Genomic DNA, 20424 nt, shown 5'->3' with positions numbered 1-20424 from the left:
ATGTGGGACTGGGGGTGCTTGGCTGCCACTCCCTGCACCCCAACACCTCCAAAAGAGCCTGATCCTAATGAAACTCTGCATCCTAAAAGGGAATCCATGGATCTGAGCCTCACCCCAGCATCCTGAGCCTGATCCTAATGAAACTCTGCATCCTAAAAGGGAGCCCATGGATCTGAGCCTCACCCCAACATCCTGAGCCTGATCCTAATGAAACTCTGCATCCTAAAAGGGAACCCATGGATCTGAGCCTCACCCCAATATCCCCAAAAGAGCCTGATCCTAATGAAACTCTGCATCCTAAAAGGGAACCCATGGATCTGAGCCTCACCCCAGCATCCTGAGCCTGATCCTAATGAAACTCTGCATCCTAAAAGGGAACCCATGGGTCTGAGCCTAACCCCAGCATCCTGAGCCTGATCCTAATGAAACTCTGCATCCTAAAAGGGAACCCATGGATCTGAGCCTCACTCCCATATCCCCAAAAGAGCCTGATCCTAATGAAACTCTGTATCCTAAAAGGGAACCCATGGATCTGAGCCTCACCCCAGCATCCTGAGCCTGATCCTAATGAAACTCTGCATCCTAAAAGGGAACCCATGGATCTGAGCCTCACCCCAGCATCCTGAGCCTGATCCTAATGAAACTCTGCATCCTAAAAGGGAACCCATGGGTCTGAGCCTCACCCTGTGCACAGAGGTTGCAACTCCAGCTGGGAGGGAGCCCAGGACTTGCTCCATGGGTTGCAGTCAGAAAGCATCTTCCTGCAATGCCCCATAAATCACCTGCCCAGCCCCTGTAAATCTCACCAGTCAAAGGCAGCAATACTCAATGATTTATTTCTACAGCCAGCTGAAAAATCTCCCTCAAAGCATCTCTTGCAGGAGGAAATGGCTTTTTAACAAGATGGACACCTGGCAAAGTTTCTCGTTTGGAAAAGTTTCTCAACCAGAAAAGAGTGATTTCTGAAGATTTCTGGAGTTTTGAGTGATGATGGAAAAACTGAATATTTTTTTCACAGGTTTTCTCCCTGGGGAAGAGGGACAAATGTGTTTTAGCCTAAATTTCAGTGGTGGTTATGCTTAGTTAGGGATGTGTTACAGGGCATTGCCAGCATTACCTGACATAGAAAAATCCCTGCCCCAACAAGGCAGGCTTGAAATAATAAATTAAATTAATAAAATAAATTAATGATGGGAAAAGAGAACAGGACTTGGAGAGGGCCACAGGCTGAGACCCAGGCATGCCTTTGGTCCTTTTATCCACCCTAAACTCCTCATGCCCTTGATTGGATCACTCAAAATTCCTTCCAGGAGTTGTTCAAGCTCCTGGAGCTCCTGGCTCCCTTTCCCTGCCCCTATTTCCACCCAAAGCTGCTGCAATAAATGATCCCAGTCACTCCATAAGGAGATTCCCGCTCCCCCTCTCCCTTAATTTGATTTTTCAGCCTGGATTGCTGAACTCCTCTTTCCTCCAGCCCATTTCCACCATCTCAGCTGCAACAAATGGGCACTTTATTATCTGCAATTGGTCCTGCCAGAGGACTGGGGTTGTTCTTGTGCTGGCTCTGAGCTCTGGTGGAGTTCCTTTTTTCCTCTGAATGATATTTCCAAGCCCTTCCCCCGGCGAGGAAAGAGACAGAACGTTTGTTATTGACAGAATTTCCATTTAAATCGAGGATGTTGCTCAGTGCAACACGTGTTCAACCAAACTCTTTCCCCCCCAGCGAAAAGCAGCCAATTATATGAGTGGGGGGGGGGGGAAAGTGAAAGGGAGAAATCACAAAAGCTGTGAAATCCAGCTGGAAATCCACCCTGTAATGAGACATCTCGATCTTAATAAGGCTGTGGGTAAAGCTTGGATTACACACCCAGCTTTGTGCTGCTCAGCAGCTGCTTCCCCTGGCAGCTCCTTTCTGTGCTTGCCAATCCGATTAACTCTGCAAAATGAGAGACAAAACAACGCGAAAATCTCGGGCTTTTAAAAAATAAACAGGAATTCAGGCATGTGGAGGGTGCTGGAGGGGCCCCAGCAAAGCCCTTCCAAGTGGGGAATGGTTCTGTGGCACAGACGTGTTGAGGTGGGTTCCCTGTGAGCCACAAAGAGCTGTTGGGATCCCCAAAATGATTGGAAAACCCATCCTGGTGGAGCCTGGGAGTTCTCCCCACCCCTGGGCAGCAGGAGGAAAGCTCTGGAGCAGGGAGAGGAGGAGGAATTGAGTCCCCTCCATGATCTCACTGCAGCTCTGGAGCGATGCTGGGGCTGATCTGGGGGGTCCTGAATCCCCTCACTCAGCTGGAGCCGCCTGGGATCCGTCCCAGAGCTCCAAAGCAGTGACACAAACCAGGCCCTGCCCCTGGCACCTGCAGTGTCCCCTCAGTGCAGCCCCCAGGATGGGTTTGGGCCATGGAATCCCAGAAAAACCCTGGGAAAACCATCACACCCATCCTTTAACCCAGCCCTGCCCAGGCCACCGCTCAACCCTGTCCCCAAGTGCCACACCTGTGCCTTCTAAACCCTTCCACCCCTTCCCTGGGCAGCTTTTCCAGCACTGCCCAACCCTGCCAGTGATTAAACCTTTCCTGGTTTCCAGGCTGACCCACTCCTGGCACTTCTCAAGGGCATTTCCTCTCCCTGAGCTCATTCTCAGCAAGCCGAGGGCAGCAGGTGGAACTGGTGACCTGGAGATGCTCCTGCTCCTGCTCCAGCAGCCCTGGAGAGCAGGGAGAGACTCCAGGTCATGGGGAGAGCAGGGAGAGACTCTCCAGGTCATGGGGAGAGCAGGGAGAGACTCTCCAGGTCATGGAGAGAGCAGGGAGAGGCTCCAGGTCATGGAGAGAGCAGGGAGAGACTCTCCAGGTTATGGGGAGAGCAGGGAGAGACTCTCCAGGTTATGGGGAGAACAGGGAGAGACTCTCCAGGTTATGGAGAGAGCAGGGAGAGGCTCTCCAGGTCATGGAGAGAGCAGGGAGAGACTCTCCAGGTCATGGAGAGCAGGGAGAGGCTCTCCAGGTTATGGAGAGAGCAGGGAGAGACTCCAGGTCATGGAGAGAGCAGGGAGAGACTCCAGGTCATGGAGAGAGCAGGGAGAGGCTCTCCAGGTCATGGAGAGAGCAGGGAGAGACTCTCCAGGTCATGGAGAGAGCAGGGAGAGACTCCAGGTCATGGAGAGAGCAGGGAGAGACTCCAGGTCATGGAGAGAGCAGGGAGAGGCTCCAGGTCATGGGGAGAACAGGGAGAGACTCTCCAGGTCATGGAGAGAGGAATCAAGAGGTGCAAGGACCTGGTGGGATGGTTCATCTCCCACTGTTTTCAGATGTTTTTTATGTTTTTTATGTCCAGATGCTTTTCAAATGTTTTTTTATTTCTAATCAGACCAAAAAACCCCACCTAAATATAAATGTTTTGCAGTCTTGCTGTCACATCTTCTCTGCTCCAGGAGGCTGGGGCAGGATGCAGAGGGCACACCCATGCCAGCCCAAATCCCATCATCCCAACAAGGAGGAATATCCATGGAAAACAGGTAATCTCTAAAAAAAACCAGCTTTCATCTCCATCTGCTCCAACCATGCCCCCAGCATGGCCCAGGCTGTCCCCAGCTGGGGACAACACAGGGACACTGTGCCCCTCTGCTGCTTTCCAGGATTAAAGTGCTGAGCCCTCCTCTGCTCCAGGCTGGTTTGTTCCTCCCAGGAAGCCCAGGATCCATGGAAAAGGGGTTTTTTTTGCTGTTTGCAGGGTCACCCCTGAGCCTAAATCCCAGGTGAGAAGGAATGGGCTCCATATTGCACGTTGGTGGTTGCTGTGGGGGAAGAAATTCTGAATTTATCACCCCTTGCAAGAGCTGGAGAAAGAAAGATAGAAAGGGAAAGAGAGAAGGAAAAGGAATAAGAAAAGGAAAAAAAAAACCAACCAACAACAAACCCTCAGAATGATTGTGCCTGAGCTGCACAGGAACATTATTTATGGTCCAAAAAACCCCAGAAGCATCTGAATGTAAAGCAGAATCACATCATGGATAACGGCGTGCCCTGATCAGAGGGAAAAGACATCTGAGGAGGGCAGGCAGGGAAATGGCACATTGCAGCCAGCTGCAGAGATTGCAAAGGGATTTTAATTCTGGGGATGCTGAAGAAAATTGCAGATGAGAATAAATAGTGTCTGGCCATAGATCAGCACAACTTGATTTTCTCCCCTTTAAGTGCCACGGTATCAATCTTGGGAGGGGAGGGAAGGGAAAAATCAAGGTGGCAAATGAATTATTCCTCAAACCTTCCTCCTCATCCAGGAGGAAAAACAAACCCTTGCACTCTTGCTGGGCAAACTGGAAGGAGCCTGAGATGCAGATCAGGAGAGGAAATGGGGGAGGTGGGAAAGAAGGTATTTATATACAATAAATATTTAATCCTGCTCAGTGTTTCCTCCTGGAGAAACTCATAGCAGGGATTAATTTGTACATTCCTCCCTGCTCCACTGGTGCCCTTCAGCAAGGTTAATCTTTGCCTGATGCAAGTTGGGAAATTAAATCCATGGTGGTGGACAAACTTCCTCTGGGGCTGGATTTAATTTCTTGCTTTTTCCCCCTCCCAAAAATGATGGATGTGTGTGGAAGCTGCCTCGTGGAGCAGATCATTCCTGAATGGATGCCCCCCCTCCTTCTTCTCCCCCTCTCTCCCTGTTGTGTATCTTAATTAATGTTTTGAGTCTGGCAGTTTTTTGATTTCTGCTTCAACAGGGTCTCAGATCCACCTGCTTGAAGGGAACATCCTAAAAAGGGACAATTTGGGTTTTTTTTTTAGTGGCTGCTGCTCCCTCCTGAAATCCAGCATCGTGCTGGTGGCGGTGAGGAGCAGGTGGGGTCCAGCCTTCAGCTCTGGGGGAGATGGGGGCTGAAGGGAGGCACTTCCCAGCCCAAATTTCCATCTGGGAGCCCCCAGGAGAGCTTTGGGTGTGAATTTGTGCCTCAGTCCTGAAGAGATCTTCTCATCACCACACCTGGGATGTGTTGGACCACCTTTGGCAGACACCCAGCACCTCCTGGTGACACTTTAAAGTTAAAAAGGCACAATCAGGGCATTTTTCACTCTGGATCCCCGGGAAATGACACAACCACGGCAATGCCCATCCACCTTCAGGCTGTGGGATATTCCCAAATTATCAGCACCAGCAGGATGCTGATGAGTTATTCCTGATGCTCTCCTGACTGGGGACTCCCTTGGCGCCTTGGAATGCTCAGGGAATCAGAGAATCCCGGGATGGGTTGGGTTGGAGGGACCTCAGAGCTCATCCAGGGACAGGGCAGGGACACCTTGACTATCCCAGCCTGCTCCAAACCCCATCCAACCTGGCCTTGGGCACTTCCAGGCATGGGGCAAAAAGATCCCTCAGGTTCTGCTCTGCCCAGGCTGAGAAAACAAAAAAATCTGCGAGCGGAGAAGCGGCGGAAGGGCAAGGGGGGGGAAATGGAATAATCCGAGCGCGGGGCGGGAAATTTTCCACAAAGAACAACATCTCACTGTCCAATTAACATATTAACAATTAGGCAGGATGAGAACACGGAGTCCCAGGGCTGCCAGGCTGAGCAGCAGCAGTTGCAGGGGTGCCTCTGAGCGTGACAGCCAGCGCTTACAAGCTGTAATTTCAGCGCTTCGCAGCTCCCCTCGTTGCGCATCTCCGAAGGAACAAGCGGCGCTGGCTCCCCTCTGCAGGAGGGGAACAGCTGCTTCCTGCAGGGTTTGGTGTGCTTGGTTTCTTTGGGGTGTTTGTTTTCGCTCGGGGCTGTTGGAGGAATGCTGTTAATAGGAGCGCGGATTGGGTTTTGTTGCTGCTGTTGTGACCCTGGAGAAAATCACTTTGCTGCCACGACGCCCCAGGATGGGGAAAATCTGCAGGTGGAGAAGTTATGAGGAATAAATGAGGTGGCAATAGGTGCCATTAATAAAAGCACAGCTCACTAAACTCCTCCTGCTCTCAGATGAAAAGCAAAATTGGTTTTCAGTCCAAGAGCCCCAAATCCAGCATTTCCACAGAAGATCCCCTAATGGGAAAAGGGATTGGATTCCCCAGAGCTGGAAGTGCTGAGGGAAGGATGGATTAAGAAGGATGAATTATTTCCAGGGCTGGTTTGGGGTCACTGCACAATGGCAGGGGAGCAGCCCTGCCTAAACAGCCCCTGACAGATGTTGGGAACATCAGCCCAGCTTGGCCTCAAAGGAAAAGCACAAGAGAAGAAAATAAAAATGAAGGAAAATCCAGATTATGCAGGGATAATATAATTATTGGATAATTATGATAAATCTTTGCTTCCCACCTGCTCATGGCAAAGGGACACCAGGCTCGTGGTGCCAAGTGACCCACAGGGCACTGAGCAGTCCTGTTAAAAAATATATTTGAAAAAATGGGAATTGTCTGGCTGGAAAGCCAGGGCAGGTAATTTGCAGAGGCACAGCTCCTGGGCAAGGTGTGAGGAGAGGGGACACATTTGACTTGCACTGCTTCAGCTTTTCTGGGCACTCTGTAGATTAATTTACAGGTGGTGCTGAACTGCCAGAAGCACCTCCAGCTCGCTTGTTTTTTGTCACAGGAAGATATGAGAGGGGTTTTTGTGGGGTTTTTTGTTTTTGTTTTTTTTTTTTTTTTTCTTTTTCCCAGAGCTGTGGGTCAGATCAATTCTGCTCTTTGCTTGAGACATTAATAAAAACAAACCCAAGTCAAATCCAGCCTGGCTGGGAGGAGATGCAGGACAAAAAGCAGCTGAAGGACAAGAATAGCTCCAGCTCCTTTGAATGCCATGAGAGCCTCACTCTACCCAACAATTTGCATATTTTCTCCATGCTAATTCATGCACAATCCTCTCCCCTCCTCATCCCAGCCTCCCACTTGGTCCTGCTGTTTCTGTCTCTCCAGGAGAGCTCTGGTGGCACTCAGGCTGCTCAATCCTTTGTATAAAACACCCATTCACAGCTTCTCTTCTTGTTTGCCAAAACTCACCTAGACAGGGAGGGGATGCCCAGGATCTGGTCTCTAAATTTAATCCGTGCCAACGCTCCTTTTTTGGCCATCTTTATTTTTACCAGTCTGTTGTAAACGCAGGGTTTAAGGAGATGGGGGAGGAACATCCCTTGGAGAGGAGGCAGCAGCAGGAGCATCCCAACCAGAGCTGTGACAGCTTGTGGAGAGCAGAAGCTGCGGTCCCAATGTGACCCCGAGGGGCACAGGGAGGGGGACAGGGCGGGGTTGTGATCCTGGTTCCCTTTCCCAGCTCCCAGGAGCAACTGGGATATGCTGGTTTGTGCTGGTTTGTGCTGGTGCAGCTCGAAGCAGGGCTGGGGGAGCTGTGTTTGGTGGGAGCCTCTGGGCTCTGTTCTCTGTCCCACTCCTACAAATCAGGGAGGATGGGCTTCTTTGGGGACAGCCAGTGCTCCACCTGTTAGATCACAAAATTCTTCAGGATGTAAAAGACCTTAAGGTGATGGAGTCCAACTGAAGCAAGGCAAGGGAATCCAAGGTAAAAAGCAGGGAGTGACTGGTCACAGAGCAGCACGAGGGGCTGGGCCTCTTCCTCCAGAGCAGGGCTGAAAACCAAAGCAAAGAACAGCAAATCTTCATCCAGATAGACCCCAGAACTGCAGAGGTACTGTTCCCATGTGCCAGGCAGACAGCAAAGCTCACAGCAGCTCCTGTTTCACCCCTGGCAGCAGTGTGGGAAGCACATGGACACATCCTCCTGCCTGGGCCAGCTCAGGCCACTGCTGAACCAACACTGAGGGGAAACCTCTGCAGGCTTCACCTGCTGTGCTCACACAGCAGGGCAGAAATCCCAGCCCAGGGCAGAAATCCCAGCCCAGGGCACTTAGAATAAAACCCCATGTGAAAAATGTGTATTTTATGATTGGATTTTTGCAAATACTCTAATGAATATTATATGTGTTGTGTTAGAAAGTAATGCTGTATTAATACTCTTAAGTACTGTGTTAAATACAGTTTTAGGTTATAAAAAATGTTAAAACAGAAACTGTGCTATGGAGGATACTTTTCTAAAGAAAGGACTGGCAGTGAGATGGCAGCCACAGGACACCTGAATCTTTCAGAGAAAGAGAATTTATTGCCCTCTTATCAGGAGAAACAAACTTCTTCCTGCCTCAAAGATGCTGTTAGGATTCAGAGGAAGAAGTTGATGATGACCAGACAGAATTCTGTGTTGGAATGGAATTTATGCATCATGGATGAGGTGTATGAATATGCAACAGGCTGTTGTTTTTAAGGGTTAATCCTCTGTTAACGTGGGGCCTTTTGAAAAGGTACCCGGATGTCCTTAACTCTTTGTTTCTATTGTCTCATATTGTCCTAATCCAAATTGTCCAAATTGTTATTACTCTAATTGCATTACTATTTTTATAACCATTTTACTACTATTAAACTTTTAAGATTTTAAAAACCAGCGTTTGGCGTTTTTCACACCCCACAAGCAGGGCAAGGCAGAGCAGCAGCCCCAGGCCCTGCAGCCTCCCCTTGGCTGCTTTAAAAGCTGTGGAAACCCCAGTGGGATCAGCTGCCCTTGGATAATTCCCACTCCCTGGGCTGGGTGCTGAGCTCGGTGCTTTGCATCCTCCCTTTGCTGCTTCCTGAGGTTTGTGCTCCTGGTCCTGCCCCTGGAGGATCCCTGCTGCTGGAATTTGGGATGAGCAGCCCCATCCTCACCCCATAACCGCGCAGGTTTGGGTGCTCACGCTCTGTCTCAATAATCTGCTGCTGTTTCTGTGGCTCTTCTAAAAATTCCCCCCAGTGTTTCACCTGCTGGAGTTACAGCTTTGGAGCTGCAGCACTAAACCATGGACTTTGTTCTGTGAAAAGAGGTGGAAGATCTGCCAGGGCTCCTGTGTCTGGCAGTGCCAGAAACAGTCAGATCCCTCCTCAGATCTCTGGTTTTCCCTAATAGCAGATCAAAGCTTCCCTCAGCACCGAGGTGTTTGCTGCAAGCAGCAGTGATTGAGTGCAAATCACAACTGCTGAGAAGGGCCTGGGGTCACCTTGAAGCTGATCCAGGTCCAAGTGAAGTGTTACGCTGGGTTTAAGTAAATAAAGTTATTTTGCCCTCATTTTTTCCTGCAGCTCTGGTACCTCTGCATTTCTGGGGTCTATCTGGATGAAGATTTGGCCGAAACACCCCAAGATTTCCCAAAACTACTCCTAGAAGTTAATGACAGATTAAATAACTGAAGATTAAACCATTTCAGGTCCTGGTGGGATGGGGTTTGGAGCACCCTGGGCTGTGGAAGGTGTCCCTGCCCATGGAACTGGCTGATCTTCAATTTCCCTTCCGACCCACCCCAATCTGTGACTTTGGCTCCTTCTCTTTTCTTTCAGCAAGAATGAAGACCATCAAAGACCTTCTGCAGCCAAAGAATGAAGGGCAGAAGCTTTTGGGACTCAGAGCTTGGCTTGGTCACTGCAGAGCTGGGCTGGTGGCCCCTGACCCACCTGCAGAGCTCCAGGTGTCACCTCCTGAAGGTCCAGCACCTCCTAGACCTGCAGCACCAAGCAGGGCTTGTTTGAAGAAGCCCCTGAGGGCCAGAGTGACTCAGATCCACTGACAGCCATTGGTGGAGTCTCCCACGGTGAATTCCAGAGGATCCTGGAGTGAAACCTGCAGGAGAGGAGGAGGAGGAGGAGGAGAGGATGAGCAAAGTGTCCCCCGTGGTGTTTCCCTCCCCACAGCAGAGCCCTGGGGCCAAGAATGGGAAATTGGGGATTGAGGAGCTCACCAAGAAGCTGGAATGTTTTTTTTTTCCCTGAATTTGTCTTGGTATGAGAAGATCAACAAGAGAAAAACGCCTCTGGTGAAGCTTCTGCTGCTGTGAAGGTGAAGAGCTGGTGGCCACACAATCTTCTCCTCCACATCCAAGCAAAACCAGGTTGCATTTTTGCACTGGAACGTCTCACTGAGAAGGAAAAAAAAAACCCCAAACAACAAAGAAAAGATTCCAGGCCTGGAATCCCTCCCCATGGTGGGTTTGGGTTGTATTTTACAGTATTTGTTTACCTTTAAGCACTTCCACTGCAGCTCTGATGAACTTTCCAGGCTCCATGGGGCAGATCCCGCTGCAATCAACTCCAAGAAGAGATTCAACATCACGGGGGTTTAGGTGGAAACAGTAAACTTGATTTATTGAAAAAAAAAATCTATTACATTTATTCCTTTATTACACAGGTTTAAAATATTTAAAAATAGCTCTTATGGGCATTACACTTAAATTTTATGACATGTTTATTGGACTTTGAAGAAATGTACAATACGGCATTTGACACTATATTTTAAAAAGGGCCTTATGTACTAAAAGTTGGGGTTTTTTTTCCATAGGTTTTATTTTTCTTATCAACATTTGTTCAAATCAATATATATTAAGGGGAGGAGGGAAATAAAATTACACAAAAAGAAGGTCTGCAAATACAAGTAGTAATTTTATTGCAATATACCGTAGCTAAGTGGTCTGGGGGGGATTGGAACAGTTGGGAGCTCAGTACAATTACAACACTGTGGAATTCAACAGAGGAAATTTTTTATTCTTTTTTCTTTTCTTTTTTCTTCTTCTTCTTCAAGCAGAGAAATCAAAAGGAAAAAAAAAAAAAAAAAAAGCTCCCTTGATGAGAAAATTGAGAAAATTGAGAACAGAATCCCATGACCTGGGCAGACACACAGGTGTGGACAAATATCAAAATATCAGAAATATCAGGATATGGCTTTGCTGGGATGTGCAACCTTTCCTGCCCTTCCCGCTGTTGCCAAGGTGACTGAGAAGCTGAATTCCTTATTTATTATCCTAAATTCCTCTTCACTGCTCTGCTGCCCGGAGTCTGCAGTTTTTAGGGTAGCACCTTTTGGGTTTTTTTTTTTTTTTTTTTCAATTCCCTAAAGTGGGAGAGAGAGCACAGGAGAAGAAGGGAGAGGGATGGACACGGCTCCTCCAGGCCCCAAAAAGCACCTCGGGGACGGCCGCTCCCTCCAGCACGGCTCTGCCTCCCTCCCTCGGATGCTGCTGCTCCCAGTTTGGGCAGGAGGGGGGAAAAGACATCATATATAGGCTTTTTTCACAGTAAATGTGATGTCTTTTCCTTGGTGGTGAAAAATCCCCCTTGAGCTGAACGCTCCGGGCCGAAGGATAATAATAATAATAATAATAAAAATAATAATAATAATAATTTATAAAAACCCCACCTTGCAACAGTTCTTTTTTCCAGCTGAGAGACCTGAAGAAGGAAAATGGGCAAGGAGGGAAAATAAATGGGAAAAGAGGAGGGTGTCAGCACGTTGTGAGCCGTGGAAGGAATTAAAAAAAAAAAGAAAAAGTGGGAAGAGCAGGAAAATTGCAAATTCCCCGGATTGCTGGGCGGGCAGCACCCCCACGGCTTCAGGACACCCAACATCTACATAAATTAGCACCACAAACGTTCAGCCACTGAGGACAATCTGCTCTGCTTCCAACCGGGAAAAGACGTGGATATCCTTGGGAAAACCAAAAAATAAGAATAATAAAAAAAAAATGGTAAGGACATTTAAATGCTTTTTCCTACACGGGCCCATCTAAGGAAGGAGAGGAGCTGGATTTGGACAGAAGAGATAAGAAGGTGCCATGCATTTATCAGCAGCCAAAATCTGCCTGAAAGTGCCTAAAAAGCCAAGTGGGAGATTGGCCAGTGGCAGGGTATCCCCAGTGTTGTGTTAAAGTTATCAGATAGCACCACAGAGATATGTAAAAATAACTATAAAAAGCACCTTTTTTCTTCTTCTTCCTTTTTTTTTTTTTTTTTTTTTTTCTTGTTTTTATTCTTGATATTCAGAGAGGACAAATGGATTTCCCCTGCCACTGGGATCTGCCACTGGGAATGGATTCAGGTTTAATTCTTATCATTTTAAAGAAATGCTGAAAGAAAAAAAAGAAGAATTCATTTAAAATATGGGTGTTAAGCAAGTGGATGAAAAGGCAGAGACTCAATGGAGATCCTGCTTTTAGATTAGGGGATTTGTAGGGAATTTTGTTAAAAAAGTAGCTTTAATTTCCTCATTTTGAAAGGAATCATTCCAAAAGGCATCTGTGGCTCAGGGGGCTGGTTTGCACCTGATCCTGGGGGAAATTCCAAGGCTCCAGATCCCAGTTTGGGGCTGGGAAGAGGCAGAAGTGGGGACAGGAGCTGCTGTCTTCATTCCCAGCTGGAAGCTTGGCTGGGACCGGGTGGCTTTAATACAGACAAGGTCACTTGCATGGTTTGAAGGCGGAAACATTCCAACATTTCAAATAAAATACGATACAAATATTTACTCACAAACATACAAAAATAGAAGCACCTTTAAGACAAGGCAAAGAGATGCCCAGTGTGACCTTGAGAGTCAGCACTTTGGAAAACGTGGAATGAGGCAAACTCAGCGGAGGAAACATGGAAAATTCTGGAATTGGCCATGCTGGAGCTGATCCAAACCTCGTGGAAGGCAACAAAACCCCTCTGAGGAGCTTCAGATCCAGGACTGCCAGGACTTCAACATCGAGCTGGACACGAGGAATTTCAAGTTTTTTCCATATTTCTTTTTTTTTTTCCTTAGGAACAAACAAACACTTTCTGGTGAGAAGAAGAGGAGGAAGCAGGAGGAGTTTGCTGGAGGTGGGCTCAGCTCGGTGGCAGCAGGGACAGGGCCAGGTCTCCGTGTGTGGCTGTCGGTCATGAGATTCCATATCCATCCTGGGAATGGCTGAGGGGGGCACAGAGGGGCTGGGGCAAAACCAGGGACACAACAAAATAGGGGGGGAGGAGGGGAAAAAAAAATAATAACCCATCGCTGTCCAGTTTCAGACCGTGCACGTGACGAGGAATTCTTTTTTTTTCTCCGTTTTTTTTTCTTTTTTCTCTTTTTTTGTTTTTAATTAAATGGCGCAATGAGGTTACGAGGTTGCTCATTTGGAGACTAGGTTCAGGTGGCTCTTTTAGCCCAGGAAGCAAGCTGGTCCCACCTCGAATCCAAATTTCTGTGCCGCTTCTCCGAAGTCATTGAACATGATGTCGACTATGGGGACCTGCTCCACTTTGGGCGTGTTGATCTCCAGGATGGTTTTCTGGTAGCCCTTCCTTGCCTGGAATGAGGGAAAGAGGAGCTCTGAGGATGCCTCCAAGCCAACATCAGCACAACTGAATAATCACCACTCTGCTGGGAATGTGGGGTTGATTTTTTGCTGGGAATTTTTGGACCCAAATCAGAGTCACCGCCACCCAAATAAATTTACTTGCACGTTTAATACATGTGCTGAAAAACCCCTTGGGAGGTGCCCAGACCTTGGAGCAGAAGCAGATCAAGACACTCTAACTCTGCTCCAGCACATTTCCAGGCTGGAATGGGAGCCTGGAAAAGTTTGGGCTGTGGAAAGGTTGTTTTCCCTCCCCCAGGACACACCTGGCTTGTTGGGCAAATGGTAGCAATTTAATTTGAATACATTACTGAAAAGATCACATTTAAAGTTGGGTGGAATGCACAAGGTGCTGCTGTCTTTTTATCATGCCTGGTGGCCATGGAGTTGTTTCCAAAATATAAATAATTATTAGAGGAGCAGAAGTACCCCCCGAGGGCATACAAAGCTGCACAAACAAGAGAATTTATGGAGCAGCTTTGGGCTCTACCTTTCCCTGTGATTTGTGTGGCTCCAGAGAATTGGCTGGAGCACAGCAATGAGAAAGGGCTGGAAGTTCAGGAAAAACATATTCAGATTATGGGAAGAACATCAGCCCTGGCTTCAGCAGCCTCCCCACCACAGCAGGACCTCTGTGGCAACCCCGTGTGGGACAGCCCAGCCTCATCTCCACAGGGGAGGGCTCAATCCTGGAATCATTTAGGGTGGAAAAGACCTTTAGGACTGAGTGCAACCATTAACCCAGCACAGCTGAGCCCAGCAATTGGATGGGTTGTAGCACTCGCTCCCAAAAAAGACATAAAAGCACCTCTAAACTCCTGGTGGAGTTCTCTAAATTCCTAACAGCCTTTTTATGGGTCTAAGAGTCAGACTAAAATCATCTTTAATGTAGAGAATCAATTGTAAACCCCAAACTCCTTTTAAGTAAATAGATAAATCTCAAATATCCTGCCTGTGCTTTGGGCAGCACGATCTGCCAGGGTAGCAGATTAATTCAATTTATCTGCCCAAAAGGTGGAGGCTTTCAGGAGGCTCATCCCCTTTAAAATGTGCAGCATGTGCTCCTCCAGCAAGCCTGAGATTCAGAGGGGAAGGGAGGAGAAGGCCCTTTTTCCCAAGGACGTTATGTCAGCAGGAGACACGAAAAACTCGAGGATAAACTTCTCCTGAGTGTTTCCAGAAGGGGGCTGGATGCCCTTTCCCTCTCCAGGAATGTGTTAAAAGTTCTAATCTGATTTTCCTCATTGCTCCATCAGTAAGAAAAATCTGTTTGTGCCAGAGCAGAAGCGTTTCAATCTCAAATTACATGAGGAGCTTTTTCTGTCAAACATCTCAATCTTTCTGTCCCGTGGGCTCCAAGTGCTGCAGTTCCAGAGGGTGGGAATTATTCATGTTTTTACACCAGCAAGCTGGGGCTCAAAATAAATGCATGCAACACCTGCTTTGCCAAATTTTTATCTCCTGAGGGCAGAATTTTCAGAGTTTAAACCCAAATCAAGCATCCAAGAGGAGTTAAAGAAAAGGGAGGACGTGAGGCACCTTTGGAAACTGTGGCTGTGCTTGGGCACCCCATGAGCAGCACAGCCCAGAGCCCTCCTGGGGCTGCAAAAACAAAAATTCCAACCAAATCCATCCTGCTTTGCCTCCCAGAATTTCTGAAAGCAGTTACAAAGATCCCTATCAAACCCTGCAAATTCCCAACCCAAATTTTAAGAATTTCTTAAAGAAAAGCTCCTTATCAAACCCTGTAAATTTCCAACCCCAATTTTCAGAATTCCTGAAAGAAGTTACAAAGACCTTTATCAAACCCTGCACATTTCCAACCCCAATTTTCAGAATTTCTGAAAGAAAAGCTCCTTATCAAACCCTGTAAATTTCCAACCCCAATTTTCAGAATTCCTGAAAGCAGTTACAAAGACCTTTATAAAACCCTGCAAATTCCCAACCCAAATTTTCAGAATTTCTGAAAGAAAAGCTCCTTATCAAACCCTGTAAATTCCCAGCCCCAATTTTCAGAATTCCTGAAGGCAGTTACAAAGATCTTTATCAAACCCTGCACATTTCCAACCCAACTGGGCGCCATCGCTCGCCTCTCCCCGTGTAAGGAATTGGGTGAGAGCAAAAGCACAGGGAGGCTTTTAAAAAAGCAAGCAGCATTTTTAGGCAGATAAATTGGATTAATCAGATTGATTTGACCCCTGGAGGTGCTGCAGCTTCCCCTGACTTCCAGCAGGATCACAGATTCCCATCAAATCATTTATTTCCAACTCGAGGAAGAGCACGTTGATGTCTCCCCTATCAAGGACAACCCTGAAGCACCAGAAATTTGGGGGCGATCTGCTCTGGGGAAGACAGTGCTGTTCAAGCAGGGGAGGGCACAGAGGTGTCCCCAAGGTATCCCCAAGGTGTCCCCAAGGCCAGGAGCCCCCACGTACCGCGCAGCCGTCGAGGGCAGGCCGGATGTAGGGGTTGTTGTCATAGGACATCTCCTCGTCATTGGAGCCCAGGAAGCGGATGGCCTTGTCGTAGCTGTTGGTGGTGGCATCGTGCCAGGCCACCGACTGGTAGCAGTTGTAGGTGATGTTCTGGCGGGCTGAGGCGCTCAGCAGACGCAGGAAGGTCATCTGCACCACCCCGATGGGGTTCCCGTCCGAGTCCACGTAGGAGAGCTGGGAGAGGGGGACAAGGGACAACACTGGGCAGTGAGGGACAGGGAGACACAGCTGGGGGCTCTGAGGGACACTGGTGTCACACAGACACTGCTCCTGAAGGACACCAGTGTCACCAACACAGACACTGCTCCTGAGGGACACCAGTGTCACCACAGACACTGCTCCTGAAGGACACGGGGGTCACCAGCCCAGACACTGCTCCTGAGGGACACCAGTGTCACACAGACACTGCTCCTGAGGGACACTGGTGTCACCAACACAGACATTGATCCTGAGGGACACCAGTGTCACCATGACATGCTCCTGAGGGACACCAGTGTCACCACCACAGACACTGCTCCTGAGGGACACCAGTGTCATCACAGACACTGCTCCTGAAGGACACCAGTGTCACCAGCACACACTGCTCCTGAGGGACACCAGTGTCACACAGACACTGCTCCTGAGGGACACCGGTGTCACCATGACATGCTCCTGAGGGACACCAGTGTCACCACCACAGACATTGATCCTGAGGGACACCAGGGTCACCACAGATGCTGCTCTGCTCACCCAGGAGCTTTTTCTTCTCTTGCTGGACGGGGTGAGGGTGTGAGCAAAAAAATTAAACCTAAGGAGGGCAGGGGGAAATAGAGAAGGGGATTTCAGCCCTGGCTGCAAGAGGGAGGGAATTTGGGGATATATTTCAGGATTAAGCCAATCTTGAGAGTATTTCTCCAGCTTTTGAAGAGGAGAGAGGGTGAATTTCTGTGAGGGTTCAGGGCTTTATTTTCCTGTCCTGTCTGACACAAATTTCTGACTGCTGGGGGTGTTTTTTTCTGCACACTCTGGGGTATTTTCCGTTCCTTTTTCCTGGGGTTTGAAGCAATCTTGGCACTGCATCTACAGCAATCCTGGCCCTGCTGATGAGGGCTGGGGGCTGCCCTGGTTGGAAAAGCTCAGCTCAGGTAAAGGGAAAATGGATTTGCTGCCCTGTTGTGAACACAGATTGTGAATCCCAGTCTTGCACACTGGGATTTGCTCCGTTCTGCCCACCAGGCTCCTTTGTCTCCCATGCAGGAGAATTTATTCCTACAAAAAAAAAAATTATTGAAACCCAATCCCAGCACTTGGGGGATCCAGGACTTTGTGGGACTTTCACAAAATGAATTTTTGCAGGTAAGAACTGACTGTGCTTGAGGAGGCATCTCCAAACCACTGCCCTGGATGGACTGAGGATTTCTTTAGAAACAACCAGGAACAAAACCCAGGCACCCAACCAGTGTGGATTTCCTCCAGGTGCCACCAGCCCTCGAGCTGTGGTGCAGGCTGCAAACAGTAGAAGAGATTGATTGATAACCACATGAAAACACTGAATTAAAAGAGACAATCCAAATAAACAAAGATACCAACCGGTTGTCAGGATGCTGCTGCACTGTCCTCCTGAGAGTTAAATGTGACTGACCAGGAGAGAGCCACGCATGCCAGGAGGAGCTACCAGAAAGCCACCAGCACGTGGAAGGAAGGGGACAAAAAATGCCAAGGACTTGTCACACACCCAGTGTGGCACTACTGAGCTGCAGGACTGACTCTGATTTGGTTTCATATCAAACCAGTGCTTGTTTTGCAGCCTGGCTGCCTTTTAAGGGGTCTTTTGTTGTTCAGGATGTGCAGATTTGGTGAAGCCCTGTCCCAGCTTTTCAGCTGGAGCCACTGGGAGCTGGCTTTGTGCACAGTGCTTGCTCAGTTTGGGAAAATTCAATCCTTTCCTCTTTTCTCTGTGCTGGCAGGTGTCCTGTGGCTGGGAGGGATGGGATGGGATGGGATGGGATGGGATGGGTGCAGGCCTCATTAGAGCTGCTGGCAGTTGTGTGTAACAGACACAGAGAAAAACACCTGCAAGTTTCTTATCCCTCTAAACACAGCTTGGCTGCATCCTGAGGAAAGGTAAGGAATTGGCTCCAAGGGCTCTGTAGAATTGATGAATGATGGTGTGGGAGCATCAAACCCAGCTGGTTTGGTTGTATTTCATATTTACTGCATCCCTCTCACTTCAGGTGTCTCCAGAAGAAAGGCAGCATCTGGCCAGCTGTGCAATCCCAGGATTTATATGGAGCACTGGAAATCTTCCCCTCAGCTTTGGGGCTCCCCAAGGGTTCAGCCCCTCAAGACACCAGGACCTTCTCCATGGAGTGACAGGAGCAGAGTTACACCCAGAGGGGAACTCAAAGTCCTTTTGATTCTGCCACTCCACACACAAATTTCAGCTGAGGCAAATGTCTCCTCAATTTACCAATCTCATGGTTCCAAATAGTGACTGAGGCAAAATCAGAGCCAATCTTAAAATAAATAAATAAAGATATAAATAAATAAAGCTTTTATGGCCTGTGTGTTTGACTGCTTTGTGGTTTGCTTAGGTAGGTCTTCCACATACTGGAGGCTTTTTTTAATTTTTCCAAATAGAAAAAGCAGGACAGGTAAAAAAAAAAAAAAAAAAAGGCAGGAAAATGACAACAAAAAAGGATGGAACAAAGAGCTCCAAGTAGCACCAGAAATGTTTTTATCTGAAAAAGAATAAGCCCTAAGCTCTAGGCTGGCAACTGAGCCTCTAACAGAGCTGGGAAAAGGAGAAGCAGGGGAGATGGAGAAGTGGAGGCACTTGGAACATTAACTGATGAAGTGCTCTGTAATTAAGCTATGAGTAGCTGCCCTCCAAGGAGCCAGGAGGCTGAAGCCTTGGCTTTGCAGCCTGATTTGGTGATGCAGAGAAGCCCCAGAAGCCGTGTCCTCCTCGAGGGCAGGATCAGAGCAAAATGTGTTTTAGTGGCGATGGAATGCAGCAAACACGGGAAACAACGCAGGGCTTGGGTTGTTTGCCCTTTAAGGTGGAAGCTGGGGCACTGCAGGAACCCCTGCCCTGGGGAGGGACAACCCAGTGGGACACAGCAGAGCCTCTCCTGGCCCTGGGCAGGCTGGCTGTGTCCAGGGAATATTTGCCTGTTCCCACATTCTCCTGGTTTGACTGAGCTCCTTCCGTGCATCCCGCTGATTCTACAGGAACTGATGGGCCAGGGGACATTTCTGGGGCTGAAGACACAAATCTGACACCCCTGCCCAGCACTGGGCCTCTGTGCATGTCCTGTTACCAGATAAGAAACCAGAGCTTTTCCTGGTTTATGCCTTCTTTGACCTCAAAACAGCTCTTCCCCCGTGAAAAAAAATCCTTAATTGTGACTCAGTCAAATTCCTTTGCACTAGGCTTGGCTGGAAATCTTCCTTTAAATAAATGACTTTGGTTCTCCCAAGCTCTGGGGTCAGCATGGGAGTCTCCAGAGTGCTTCATCTCCATATGGGGGCAAAATCCACCCTATGGGGCAAACCTGTCCTGGAGAGGCCAGAGATCTGCAGCTCCTCCCCTGGGTCCCAGCTCGGGGCTGGAGCAGCATTTTAGGGATCTCTCAGCTCTTGGGGTAAGGCTGCACTGCTGGGGGACAGCAACATGGGGACAGCAACATGGGGACACCCAAAATGGGGACACCCAAAATGGGGACTGAGGAGGAGACAGCAACAGCTTTCCCTGGGGGATGAAGCACTCCCTGTGGGATGCAGAACTCCCTGTGGGATGGAGCATTCCCTGTGGGATGCAGAGATCCCTGTGGGATGCAGAATTCCCTGAGGGATGCAGCTCTCCCTGTGGGATGCAGAATTTCCTGTGGGATGCAGAATTCCCTGTGGGATGAAGCACTCCCTGCGGGATGCAGCTCTCCCTGTGGGATGCAGAATTCCCTGTGGGATGCAGCTCTCCCTGTGGGATGCAGCTCTCCCTGTGGGATGGAGTGTTCCCTGAGGGATGCAGCTCTCCCTGTGGGATGCAGAATTCCCTGAGGGATGCAGCTCTCTCTGAGGGATGCAGAATTCCCTGTGGGATGCAGAATTCCCTGTGGGATGCAGAATTCCCTGTGGGATGCAGCTCTCTCTGAGGGATGCAGAGCTCCTGCAGGGCTCTGTGCAGACAGAGCTGCCCCAGGGTCCCCAGGGTGTCCCCTTCTAACCCCGGGCAAGGCTCAGCTCCCCAGTCCCCAGTCAGGCAGAGTGGAACAAAGCCCCCCAGAGGCTTTGGGCTCTCTCTCAGAATTCCACCTTAAACACCTCCATGTGCCTGGCAGGGGGGTTAGTCCAGCATGCAGAGGGCAGCAGCGTGGCCATACCAAAGCAGGTGCCAAGCTCTGATTCAGGGCCAGGGTTAGCCACTTACCAAGGACCCCCGCTTGTATTGACTATACCATGTGGCAGGCTGCTCTTTGGGCCAACGAGCCATTTTACTCTGTAAAATATGACAGGGGGTTAAAGGAAACAGCAAGCACCAGGATGCATCTTACCAGTTTACCGCGCTTGAATTCACTGAACCACGAGCCTGGGTTTTCCTTGGGCCAGGAAGTAATTCTAGCCTAGTTTGTGGACAGCAAGGAGGGGAGAGAGAAAGAAAAAAAAATACAATCAAAATTCAAAAGTTTACTTTCATTCCAGAGTCTGCATGTCTTATTGAAATTGTCCAACTTGATTTAAAATGTTTTTTTTTTTTTTAATCTTTATGCATCAGTAAT

At 48.7% G+C, this 20424-nt stretch overlaps 1 protein-coding gene across 2 annotated transcripts in view; it reads right to left on the bottom strand.

Annotated features, from left to right (window-relative positions):
* Positions 1-10137: 10137 nt before the first annotated feature.
* COL5A1 (collagen type V alpha 1 chain) overlaps positions 10138-20424 on the bottom strand; it is a 137777-nt gene continuing 127490 nt past the window's right edge. The window contains exons 64-66 of one of the 2 annotated variants that reach the window (XM_054646208.2): positions 20200-20268; positions 15605-15838; positions 10138-13118 (exon numbers count right to left, since the gene is read on the bottom strand). In XM_054646208.2, the coding sequence (XP_054502183.2) occupies positions 12972-13118; positions 15605-15838; positions 20200-20268 (450 nt within the window). In that variant the 3' untranslated portion in view covers positions 10138-12971. Of the gene's footprint in view, positions 13119-15604; positions 15839-20075; positions 20145-20199; positions 20269-20424 lie in introns of both variants that reach the window. The other variant, XM_077189145.1, reaches the window with a different exon arrangement.

This window comes from Agelaius phoeniceus, chromosome 21 (assembly GCF_051311805.1).
Source record: "Agelaius phoeniceus isolate bAgePho1 chromosome 21, bAgePho1.hap1, whole genome shotgun sequence".
Classification (NCBI taxonomy): Eukaryota; Metazoa; Chordata; class Aves; order Passeriformes; family Icteridae; genus Agelaius; species Agelaius phoeniceus.
This window is presented reverse-complemented; position numbering and strand designations above follow the sequence as displayed.